Below are 12,244 nucleotides of genomic sequence, written 5' to 3' on the forward strand. Positions count from 1 at the left end.
TAATCTTATTTCTTCTCTTAATTACCATCTTTTTTTCTACAACAATTGGCAAACCTTCTATTCTGTAAAATTCAGTACATTTCTTTCTCATGATTGGACAGCATTTTCTTAATGCAATATTGCTTGTTTATATACTCTCTGCATATGTTAGTGTATGAGCATTTCTGTTTCAATGAATCTGAACTACGGAAAGGCATTTGTAATGCTAAAACGTGTTCACTTAATTCAAACAAATGTAGCACTTAAAGAAAATCTGGTGACTGAGGTATAAACTCAGCTGAGAAATATTGTTGGACAGCAGTACGGATTTCGTTGCATGCAGTTAACCTAAGTCTAATGACCACCCTGACTAAAATCTGTCTACTAGTATCATTTTTTTGAGTTGAAACCTTGCCAGTACAATATTCACTGGTTCCCCAAAAGGTACATAAAAAATATAAGTGAAAAATTGCCTCAAGCATTTTATTTTTCAATGTATTGGTAACCACCAAAGTAACGGAAATATCACATAAAGTGTCTTAATAGAGAATTTAATATACTGCTAGTCACCGGAATACCTTCTAAACAGCCTTGGCATAGATTTTTATAAGTCCCTGGGATTCTGTCAGAGGAAGTAACAGCATTCATTCATAGAGCAATGTGACACCATTCATTCATAGAGCAATGTAACACCATTCATTCATAGAGCAATGTAACATCATTCATTCATAGAGCAACATGACACCATTCGTTCATAGAATAACTTAACACCATTCATTCATAGAGTAATGTAACACCCTTCATTCATAGAGTAATGTAACAGCATTCATTAATAGAGTAATGTAACACCATTCATTCATAGAGCAACATGACACCATTCATTCATAGAATAACGTAACACTGTTCATTCATAGAGTAATGCGACACCATTCATTCATAGAGCACTATTCATTCATTGATTTTCAGACAACCTGAAATCTGCTTGGATAGAGTGGTCCTTGTAGTCATAATTGCAAATAATTGCACTTGGTATATTAATAAAAGATTATGATGAAAAAATGCTTCAAATCTGAAATCTTGTCCAGCTGCATTGATCAAAACCCAAATTTTGAAAGAAATCCAAGCAAGCCATCGCAAATACACTTGTCTAACATTACTGTTACTGAATCTTACTCTAATATTTCTTCTGGCTAAGATGAACGTCAGTTACTTGAGTCTCAGGTAGTTTTTGCAATGTGAAATAATAACTTGTTTTGAATTGTTTTTATGCTTTCACTTCAAAAGTAGGACACTTGCATACGTTATTGTATTGTCTGACAGGATGCGATACACACCTCTAATCAAAGTTACTAATCACTACTCCTCTGTAGGAGAACTTCCTTTCGATTTTTTTTTGTATCCCAAATTTACTCTTGTCTCCTTTATTTTCCATACTACTGGAACTCCATGAATGTAAGGAATGAGAACCATTAAACCCTAATGTGACAAATCCTACTACATATAAGCCTATAAATATTTTTTACTTCATCTAAGCTTCTATCCATTTGTCATCACAGAATTGGGTTCCTGTGTCATTTTGCTGGCTATGCTAATTTGTGAAATCTTTCCTACCGCAGAGGATTTGTGTCATTCAATAGCAAAACCTTCATCCTGGAGCCCGCGTTCGACCCAGACAACGCAACGCACCTGATTTATCGGGGGGAAGAGGTTTACATTCCTGCTGGCACTTGTGGTCATGGATTCAATATATCAGCTTTTGTCCCAGACAAGAAAGGAGGCTCTTCTGCCAGGGTAAGGTTACAACAGAACTTCCACGTGTACTAAAAAGACACCTTTTTCTGAAAAAGGCAATTGCTGAAAGTGTAAAATTGAATTTCTGTATGTGCCATCCATGTTTGTGGTGGTCCATAGCAAAAAACCATAGCACCCGGTATATAATTCAGCACATAAAACTTTACTACACAGTAATCTGCAAGCCAGACTAACTGAAACGAGAAGGGTATTATTTCCCAAATCACAATGTATTTTATAACACTCGAGGTGACACTGCTTTTCATTTATGTGTTTTTTAGGGATAGAAAAAACATGGTTCTCTTACGATGGCTATGAATCACAGACATCCAGACAAGCCTCCCTCACATCAGCAAACTCGCAATTGTCAGGATTTACGATACTCACCCAAATGTTTTCTCCATTTAAGTTCAGGATTTATTCTTCAAACTGTTTATGCTCATTGTCTTCATAGGCGTTTATCTGATGACTTTGCATGCCACTCAATAAAGACGCCGTGCATCCCTTATCTGTCAGGCAAATGCCAGGTTCAGAGGGGAATATTTTGAAAGTCCATACAGAGAAGATTTAACATGCTTATTGTCATTGTTCCTTTATACACTTTAATGTATCCAGGCATTAATATTTACTGGAAATTACAAACAGTATTTCTAAACACTTGGGGAATGTAATTTCCAACCCAGGGAATAAACAAAAGGAGCTGCTTCCATAAAATGATGGTAATTGAAAAACAAACAAGTAGGCGGTAATATCCGGCTTATAAATAGAATGTGACTTTTTATTGCTATTTCATGCTAAAGTTAAGCCAATCGACACCAGGTTCAATGTTTTCTCTAATGTGAGCATAAAATCTGACAAATATGAGCCCTGATTTGTAAACTATAAGTAATACAGGAAGTGGTGATGCACCAATCAACAACAATGAGTTGTACCATTTTTTCAGTCAGGTCTAGAGCAGCCTATGGCTGTACATCACATTTTATTTATGAGACATTTTTATCCAGTGTGAAGTACATTTATGAGAAAGCAGGCTTGAAGCAAAGGTGGGGGGGGGGGGGATCAAGGGCCTAATGGTGCAATCACTCTGCCAACCCTGGGATCCGATCTAGTGACCTTCTGATTGCAGGCACAACCCCCCCCCCCCATACAAAGAACGACCAATATTTAGAATACGAGCCTCCGCAGGCTGAAAGGAAGTCTGACGTGACTGACGGCAGTATGGACTGTACCACATGGTGAGGCGGAGAGGGGGGTGCCTTTGGAAAAAGCATCCCACCCCTGTCCTGAGCAGATTCTTAGCCCACAAATCCTGCCGCTAAAGACATTAAGAGTCAGTGTTACAGAAATAGAAAAAATGGGCCCCCAAGTGAAAACTGAAAACTGGTGGCCAGTGGACCAGATGGCAGGCCAGTGCATGGATCAGTGCTGCTCCCTAGAGCAGGACCCCCCCCCCCTTCAAATGTCCCTGTCAGGCCCCAGCTTCCCTGTCATCCTCCCCTTCTGGACTACACTGCAAAATACATCACAGCAGCATGTTCTGACAGTACACTGGCATGCCTCACAAAATGTGTGGTGCATAGTTTCATGCTGAAAGACTTATTTGATCATGCATTTTATTCCAAAGGATGATGCCACCCATGTTTTTGCATTAAAAAATATTCAGCTGATGTGTGAAATCACTGGTGCTTGAGTGGTAAACTTCTCGCTTGCTTTGCAGGAGACCTGTCTCCCATTCCTGCCCAGTACTGTTTCTCTTACTCTGAGAAATTACTTTGCTTGCTAATGCTGCCTAAGCCACTGGCTACTTTTGGGACCCTGAGCGAGGCCCTTAACCCCCCCCCCCTGCCCCAGGGACCGCCGGACCCTTCCCTCTCAGCTGTGTGCCTCCCTTCTTCTAAAAGTTCTGCTAAATAAATAAAATGTGTATTTCGATCCATCGTACATGTTTTCTTTGACCCAGTGGCTTAATGGATAAGGCTTTAGCCTCCTAAATTAGGGAATCTGGGTTCAAGTGGCTCATTTCTGCTTTAAATAAATATTTCCATGTCATAAATAAGGTCCATATTGTCCATAGGTGTTATTGTAGGTCAGGATAAATGTTGTAATTACGTTATTACTACATGCAACTGGCCTGCAGAACATCACTACCTTGCCCCATATACTGGCTATACCTTCAGGTGGTGCTGTGTGCATCATTGGGCTAAAACACTGTACCTTTGACCAGATGTTTGTAGGCTCAAATCTTGTGGTCGACTCAGTGATTTTACCATTGAGGGTTTGAGCAAGACCCTTAACTCTAAATTCCTCCAGGAACTGTTTTTTTTTTCCTTTCAGAAAAAGTACATTGCTTTGGTTTAAAGCATCTGCTACATAAATAAAATGTGAATGTATAAACAATGTTGTTTTAGTTTGCCTTTTTGAAGATAAATGTGTCAGAGGTGAAACGTCAGGCTTGCTGTCTGTTTTTCTGTTCTGCTTTAGAACAAAAGACATACTCAGAAGACCACAAAGTACGTGGAGCTGATCATCGTGGCCGACAACAGAGAGGTCAGTTAACTTGAATGTCAATGCTCACGTCGGACAGCCACATCAAAACATAACCATTCTGCACTGAAATAAAGGAAATAGAGAAAGACAGCCGGACTTCAAAGCTACATCAATGTGGCAGAAGTAGCGGCAGAGAGCAACAATTTACAGGGAATTGAGGAAAATGTTCAGTCATCTAGCCAGACAAAGGAACCACAGGCACTAGTAGTCATCATATATGGGCTGTATGTTTCACAATCCATCTCACCATCTCACTGCACGTGGCAAAAGGACCAGTCCGTTTGATACTGCGACAGTTATAGACGTGATTATATGGACAAATTCTTGTCAAGAACACTATGATCTGTGATAGTAAAAACAAAGAACAATGGGGAAAAAAAATCATTATTCAACTGTGTACCAGTTTCAGAAACAAGGGAAGGACATGGAGAAAGTGAAACAGAGGCTAGCTGAGATTGCTAATTATGTGGACAAGGTAAGTACAGCTCGGGACTTTGGAGGAAGAACACATACTGTACCATTCCCTGTTACACTGGGTGCGTGGAAAATGACACATTAAATTCTCGTTATACATACAATAAAAATAAACGAATAGCAAGTACGTCAACTTTGTGAGAAACACACAGCATTGTGTGCAAGTCTTATGCAGTTAAAGAAAATGTTGAAAGCTACATATCTGGGTAGTAAGTGTATATATATATATATATATATGCTCAGAAAAAGGACAGTATTTAAAATCAGAATATATGAAAATGCACAATAACACAATTTTTAAAAATAACAAGAATTTGTTTTGTTCTCCAAAGTCACTGATTCCTTGCTAGATGGCTAGATGAACACTGCTTGAATTCCCAAACCTCTCCTCAGCCATCCCATGAATTTGTTAAATTTCACCACCAGCTTACTTAATTAATGAACTTAATTAATTAAATAACTTGATGAGGTATTGTGCATTGGCGCCCCATCCTGGATTGTTGCCTGCCTTGCATGGATGGATGATGTATTGATTAGTCCAACATCTTATGCTAGTAGTCAACTTCACAAATGCATGGCTATATTGGCCGGTCACCGCAAAAAGGTATTGAAATTACTAACACACTTCGACAGACATAGTTTTACACCAACATAAGGACCATTTAAATTTAATAATCTCTGGTTGCCTAAGATTTTTGCACAGCGCTATATTTGAGAAACCAGATGAGCTAATAGATTTAGTGATTCTTTGTTCATTGCACAGGGAGATTGTCAGGCAGGATTATATGTCTCATAGTTCTACAGGGCCCTAAACATCCGAGTGGCCCTTGTGGGCCTGGAAGTATGGAGCGACACGGACAAGTGTGCCATCACACAGGACCCTTTCACTACGCTGCATGAATTCCTCGACTGGAGAAAGCTGAAGCTGCTGCCTCAGAGACCTCACGACAATGCACAGCTTGTCAGGTGCGTATAACTAGAGGCAAAAGCAAAAATATCTCCATTTACCCTTATAGATCAAACTGGGGTTTCTTCATATATATTTACGATAACAATATGTATAACTGATGAGTCCTGTAGTAACCACTGAGTTGTGCCCCAACAGTGGAGTCTACTTTCAAGGCACCACCATTGGCATGGCGCCCATAATGAGCATGTGCACAGCGGAGCAGTCAGGTGGCATCGTCATGGTGAGTAAAGACCTCACCAGAGAAATCCGATCCCTCCTGCATTCATCAGCTTCAGAATTTCTGATCTTGCAGAAGGCATCAGATAGATTTCTAAGCATGCATTTTCTGGACAGTAAAAGAATGCCGAAATGAATGTAAGCAATCGGGATTTCCTATAAGGTATGAATTAATGATTTGTAACCAAAACACATTAATAGAAAACATATGCAGAATAGGTTCATTCCAATTTGCAAATGTCGCCTGAAAGGGTCCACACCCATCGAGAACTTTAAAAAAGAAGGGAACACAAAACTCACACAAGTCACAAGTCATGAGTCACTGATTTTATTTGAAGAATTAAAACAACCATATTAAATTACACAAAGCTTAGGCAATAAATATGAACTGTAACGATGTAGGGAGGAATGACCCCATCCCAGTGACTGGAAATAAATGACCCTTTAAGAATGACTTTTTTTTCAGATTTGATAATGAGGGATCATATAAAGAGTCAAAACTGAGGTGTTTTTTTCCACATCAGCCATTAAAGTTATACACTCTAAAAAGAATGTGCAGCCTAAAAAATGACTGTTTATGAATACGCAAATAAAATCATTTCTGTGTATATGCTGGTCTTCCATATGGGGTTTCCATCAATAGTGATTGTGTTTCACCAAAAAACAGCCGATTGCTCAGTGCATATTCAGTGAGAAACAGAAGACTCATCATAAATAAAACAGTGCAGGAAAGGAAGGACTTTTTACAGGCTACTAACTCGAAGAGACTTTAACTGCTCTCATAGCACTCCCAGGAATCTGGGCAGGAACTCAATATTTTCTATGTGATGCCTCACACTTCCAGGATTGAGGAGTTGTTCCTCCATATGTGTTCAGTTTACATGTCCTGTCTATATTGCATGGATTTCCTCCAACAGTCCAAATATAAGAAGTTTGGTGAATTGCTGTCACTAAATTGCTCATGGTGTGTGACTGTGTGTGTGAATTTGCTTGATTTGCATGCCCAATCCTGTTTGGTGTATTGCCCTCTGACTGGTGTACATTTCAAAATGGGCACTTGGTGAAGGTGGGGCCAAGACTTCTGATTGGTTGGTTCTGCCTCCTCTAGTTGCTTGGACCCACCTCCTCTACAATCTGATTGGGTATCTCTCTGCACCAATTATTTTTCCTTCTGCCCTCATTTTTGTGTACGTAAAACTCCCATGAGCTTTGAGAACTGATGGGGCTCCAGTCTCCACCAACCCTTCGCTGACCGTCACTTACCTGTGCTGTATCGAACACATACTGAGTGCCTTAACACTTAGGGGAAGGACACCTATAATTCACACAGCCCGCTTTTACAAGCCAGTTTGCAGTTCACACTCTTAATGTCTGCTCTCTTTGTTTACCAGCATTTGCTTAAATGCCACTTGTGTTTCCCCTGTTTCAACAGTAAAATTACCACTAGGCCAAACTAATTAACCTGAAATTCCAAATTTTCTTTTTTGCCAAGTTTCGCCATTTACTACTACTACTACCACAACTACTAATAATAATAATAATAATGATGATGATGATGATGATGACGATGATGACGATGATGATGATATGACATTCATTCAAAGACATTTCAAGGCTGGCATTTTTTTTCTTTATTTGCCGTTAGTAGTGATAGGTAATGTTGATTCCCCCCTACAGGATCATTCGGACAATCCTCTCGGGGCTGCGGTTACCCTGGCACATGAGCTTGGACACAATTTTGGAATGAACCACGACACACCAGAGAGGGGGTGTGGCTGTCGCATGACAGTAGACCGAGGCGGCTGCATCATGACCCCTTCCACAGGGTAAGTATCATCTGGCCGTATCTTTATTCGTATAAAGCTTGAGTGCTGGCGGGCCTAGCGTGCACAAAAGCGTGTTTCTCGTAAAAGTAACGTTTCCCATCTATTGTAATCATATTCTTTCATTAATCGCACAGGCCCTTTGTATCACGCTGGAAAAAGTCTAGTAAGCCAGAAAGAAGCCAGGAAGAAACGAAATGTGCCATTAGGGATGATGTAGTTCATTGGTATCTGCTTTGTGATATTTCAGCTTAATTCACAGTTCATTTTCCTCCTGTTGAAGGATTTTCTGAGTCACATAAGGATCAGTGGTTAGTTACCGATGCCATCACTTCATAAACAGATGACCTGTTTCACTAAATCTGATTAGGGCTTTAATCAGAGGGATAAGACCTCGGTCAATTCATGTTACTGTGGTACATATGTACTATAAGCAGGTATTTGTTTAGATGTTTTAATGATTTGACTGTAAGTAAGAATCCACTGCTGTTCACCAAGACCTGATTCCTATCACCTGCAAATATTTGAACCATATAATTTGTTTTCATGTATTGCCGCTTAGATGATTATAGGAGATTATGTCAGGTCCCTGTTAAAAGTCAGATGACAGCAGCTTGGAAGGTTTTTGACATCTTAGTATCAGGATAAAATGATGTCAGGCACAGGGTAACATATATATATATGCTCAAAGTTACTTTACAAAGGCAATTCAGAGAAATAGAAACACATAAACACATTAGGCAAACAAACAGGACAACGTTCTGTCAACTAATATAGGCTATTTTGAAAAGATGGGTCTTAAGAGAGTTTTTAAGTGATAAGAGAGATGAGGAGATCCTAAAGTCACTAGGAAGGGAGTTCCATAGAGAGGGGCAGTGACAGAAAAGGCCCTGTCACCTCAATAGCGGTAATTAGTGATTTTAGGAAGAGAAAGGAGATTAGAGTCAGCAGGACGAAGGCAACGTTTGGGGGAGAGTCTGTGCAGTAGATCAGCTAGATATGATGAAGCCAGATTATGAAGAGATTTGTAATGATGATATGACAGATTCGAAAGCCTTTTGTGAAGAAAATAAATGCACATACCTGATTTAACAAGGCATGCTACTGGAATTCAATTCAAGCATATAACTTGAAACACTGTGACCTTCACCCAGGCTGGGTAGGGTGTCTCATGTGGACATCTCTGTCACCCCCGTTTCCATCAGAAGCCGCAGCGCAGTGTTTTTTCTGAAAGCATGGCTCCTCCGTTTTAGTTGGACGGCGTCCATGAAAAGCAGAGTAACACTATTCTCAATTATGTGCTCGTAAAACAACCCAGCATAAGCTGTCGAGAAACTCGAGGAAGCTTCGGGGGGTGACCTTAGTGAAATACATCCTTTTGAAAACTTATGGGGCATGAACATCGTCAGGGAAATAGACAAAACCTGCACCCTTGATGGAAATGGAAGCAGCATGAGTTGGATCTCTGCACGGATTGGTTGGGATGGCATTACTGTTACGATCTTGCCGCATTTACCAATGGAATTCTTTCATCTGCTTGAGATCAATGCTTCAAATGCATCTTTATATATAAAAAATTGGACTATTATACACACAATGCAATGTTATTCTCCCTGGTGGTGTAGTGGTTAGCCTAGCTGTTTGATCTGGGTTTGATTCTCAGCCAGCGCAGTTTAACTTATCTGCAGTTTATTGTTTCCAGTGATCGGAAGGTTGTTGGCTCAAATCCCATGGCCAGTAGAGAGTTTTCACCATCGGTCCCTTGAGTAAGGCCCTAAACGCCATTTGTTCCAGGGACTGTGTAACTCTGCTGTCTCAATTGCACATTGCTTTGGATAAAAACTTCTGTAAAATAAAATAACGTAAAAGCACTATCTATAGCGTACTTTATGGTACACTAGCAATTATACAAAGAAAAACGCTGTTAAACTAAAGTTGCTGACAGTAAATGTCTAGTGATTCATTTTAAATAGTTTGCAGATGGTTTGAATTGTCTAATCTTCTGAATAGAATGGAGTGTTTCAGGAGCTGTCAAAGGAGCTGAAGAGAATTGTGCAGGGCTTGCAAATGGACACTGTAGATACACACACACACACACCTGGGCTATTTCCGTTTTCTTCAGTTATTGTGTCTGGCAACATTGATTTTAGGAAAAGCTCTGTGAAAGACTAAGATTTTTCTAAAGTGGAAGTAATGGGGCAAACAAAAGAGCCTGCCTTCACCCCTGGGAATTCATCTGACTTCCTTAGTTTACTGCAGTTAATACAGTGTGAAGCAACTCAGAGAATGGAATTAACATTCCCGTTATGTCTTCAGATCCTGCACTCGCAGGCCAAGTATAAACATTGAGGTTGTTAGTTTGTATTTCTCATCCAGACCGGATTCCTGTTTGGTTCAAATGGTAGTAGGTATGGTGACATAAATACCAAAGAAAACGGTTGGATTTCTCACCTTTCGGTATAGATCATCTCATTAGATACCTTCTAGTACCAGGTCAAACTGTATAGCCAACTGTCCTAAAGAAGCAAAAAATAATATTTCTGTACCTGCTAGGCAGTTTGTGTGGGTTTCTCTCTGTCCAAACTGCTGATGGGCTTGGGATTGCTATGAATTTTGAGTGGTGCGTAAAGATGAGATTCCACAGAGAGGCATAAGAGAGCCATTGATGTGACTGTTGGGGGGGGGCATTAGTGACAGCCAGCCCTTCATTGTTAAGTTGTGACAAACAGGCCAACTGGGCAGATGCCAGGGAACCATCTGTATATCTACATAAAGACCAGGCACTTCCTTTGTGGGGGGGGGGGGGGGGGGTGTTTTTCTGAGTGAAGGGTGCAGATGGCTGAAGTGTCCACCCCAAAGTAAGAAGAGGCTTCTGTAATTCCTTCAGAGAGAATCGATTCAGAGCAGACCTCCCCTATTGCCCAGTGTCTGAGTTAGCATTTATGTATTGTAGTAACTGAGCTTACTCATGTCTTTTTGAAGTTAATGAAACTAAATGCGGCTGAAGGCTTCTACCTTCTTGCAATTCTGCTCTAGATTCACATTAATGTAAAGGGCTTTGTCTTCCATCTTTATGACATGGATGCAGAAAGGCTTAGTAATAAATTAAAAATGATGATGTCCAAGCCGTGAATGTTTTGAAATATTGCCAGACGCACCCAAACCACTTGTTGTTTTATTATGATTGTAAAAAAGCTTATCATTCTTTCATAACATATACATGTGTTGTGAAAGAATTATAGTCTGTGACAAGAGTAACTGCCAAAAAAAAAAAAAAAACGAAATGCAAGAAATATGTACTACTTTGTGCGTGGAACGTATAGGACAAACATTGGATTTACTCTCTGTGGTCTCAGTTACTCAGCTTGATATGATGCTAAGTGAATCATAAAAAGAAAACAATGACTAATATTTACCTAATATATTTCATATTTAACAGACCCGGTAGTAAATCTAAAGCTGAAGCCATATGCTCATGGACTTGGTTATCTTTCTTTTGGCTTGCAATGATGTCATATTACAAAGCACAAGTCATTCTGTCGTAATATTAGTCATTTTTAAAAACATTATGCCAGAGTGTCTTAAATCCAGCTGAATGATGATCTGATTAGTGGTAGTTGACCAATCGCCATCCTCACTACTTTGATGGATGGATGGATGGATGGATGGATGGACGGATAGATAGATAGATAAATAGATAGATAGATAGACAGACAGACTTTGGTTGTAACAGGAGAAGATGGCTGGTAGGAGTCCAGATTCCACATGGAAGGAGACAAACCCAAAGTCGTGACCCCTGTGCAGAGGTGTGACAGCTGGAGAGATGATTTGCGTTGCTCATATATGCTTTCCTGTTGAGAAAGTCCTAAACAGTGCCAGCTGTTTTAGCCTAAGAAGCCTCCCTCTGTTCTTACCAGTGGATTGCATGCTAGTGACATTCTCCTTTGTGGGAGTTACCATATCTACTGGCTCTTAGAACATGAAGAGGAGATGGATGAAAGTGACAGATCGGCACGGCAGTCCACACCGTGGTAGAGTTCATGTTAAGCAAGGACACTCTGCCATCACTGGTTTGATTAGCTGTGACAGTGTTGCTGGGGGGGAGGGGGGTCATGTGTTGTACAGACTCTGGGTTTTATTATCTCCAGTCTTCCTCAGACTTCTTCTCAGCTCACACATTGTCAGCTGGATGAAGTTGTGACAAGCATCTACCATGTGCTCTGAAGCTGGTGCAGTCGGCCTCTCACTGTGTGGATGGGCTGAGGCTGGAGATGGGCAGTCGGACATGTCAAGGAGCACAGCTATTAGAAGGAATAACATTTTCCACTGATAGCTGCATTTCCCAGCTTGGTTTTCTACTATAATGTTCAGAAACTGGTTATGAGTGTTTTGTCTTGCTGGTGTAAATATTTTCTCAGTGATAAAGTGCTTCCAGTGTTGTGCA

The 12,244-nt window shown here is 40.2% G+C and overlaps 1 protein-coding gene across 2 annotated transcripts in view; it reads left to right on the forward strand.

Annotated features, from left to right (window-relative positions):
- adam12b (ADAM metallopeptidase domain 12b) overlaps positions 1 to 12,244 on the forward strand; it is a 66,578-nt gene that overhangs the window by 31,017 nt on the left and 23,317 nt on the right. For both annotated transcript variants that reach the window (XM_023841785.2, XM_023841794.2), the window contains exons 6-11: positions 1,596 to 1,770; positions 4,252 to 4,317; positions 4,721 to 4,792; positions 5,588 to 5,757; positions 5,897 to 5,981; positions 7,655 to 7,803. In XM_023841785.2, coding sequence (XP_023697553.2) covers positions 1,596 to 1,770; positions 4,252 to 4,317; positions 4,721 to 4,792; positions 5,588 to 5,757; positions 5,897 to 5,981; positions 7,655 to 7,803 — 717 coding nt within the window. The remainder of the gene's footprint in view (positions 1 to 1,595; positions 1,771 to 4,251; positions 4,318 to 4,720; positions 4,793 to 5,587; positions 5,758 to 5,896; positions 5,982 to 7,654; positions 7,804 to 12,244) is intronic.

Source organism: Paramormyrops kingsleyae, chromosome 3 (genome assembly GCF_048594095.1).
Source record: "Paramormyrops kingsleyae isolate MSU_618 chromosome 3, PKINGS_0.4, whole genome shotgun sequence".
NCBI classification, from domain to species: domain Eukaryota; kingdom Metazoa; phylum Chordata; class Actinopteri; order Osteoglossiformes; family Mormyridae; genus Paramormyrops; species Paramormyrops kingsleyae.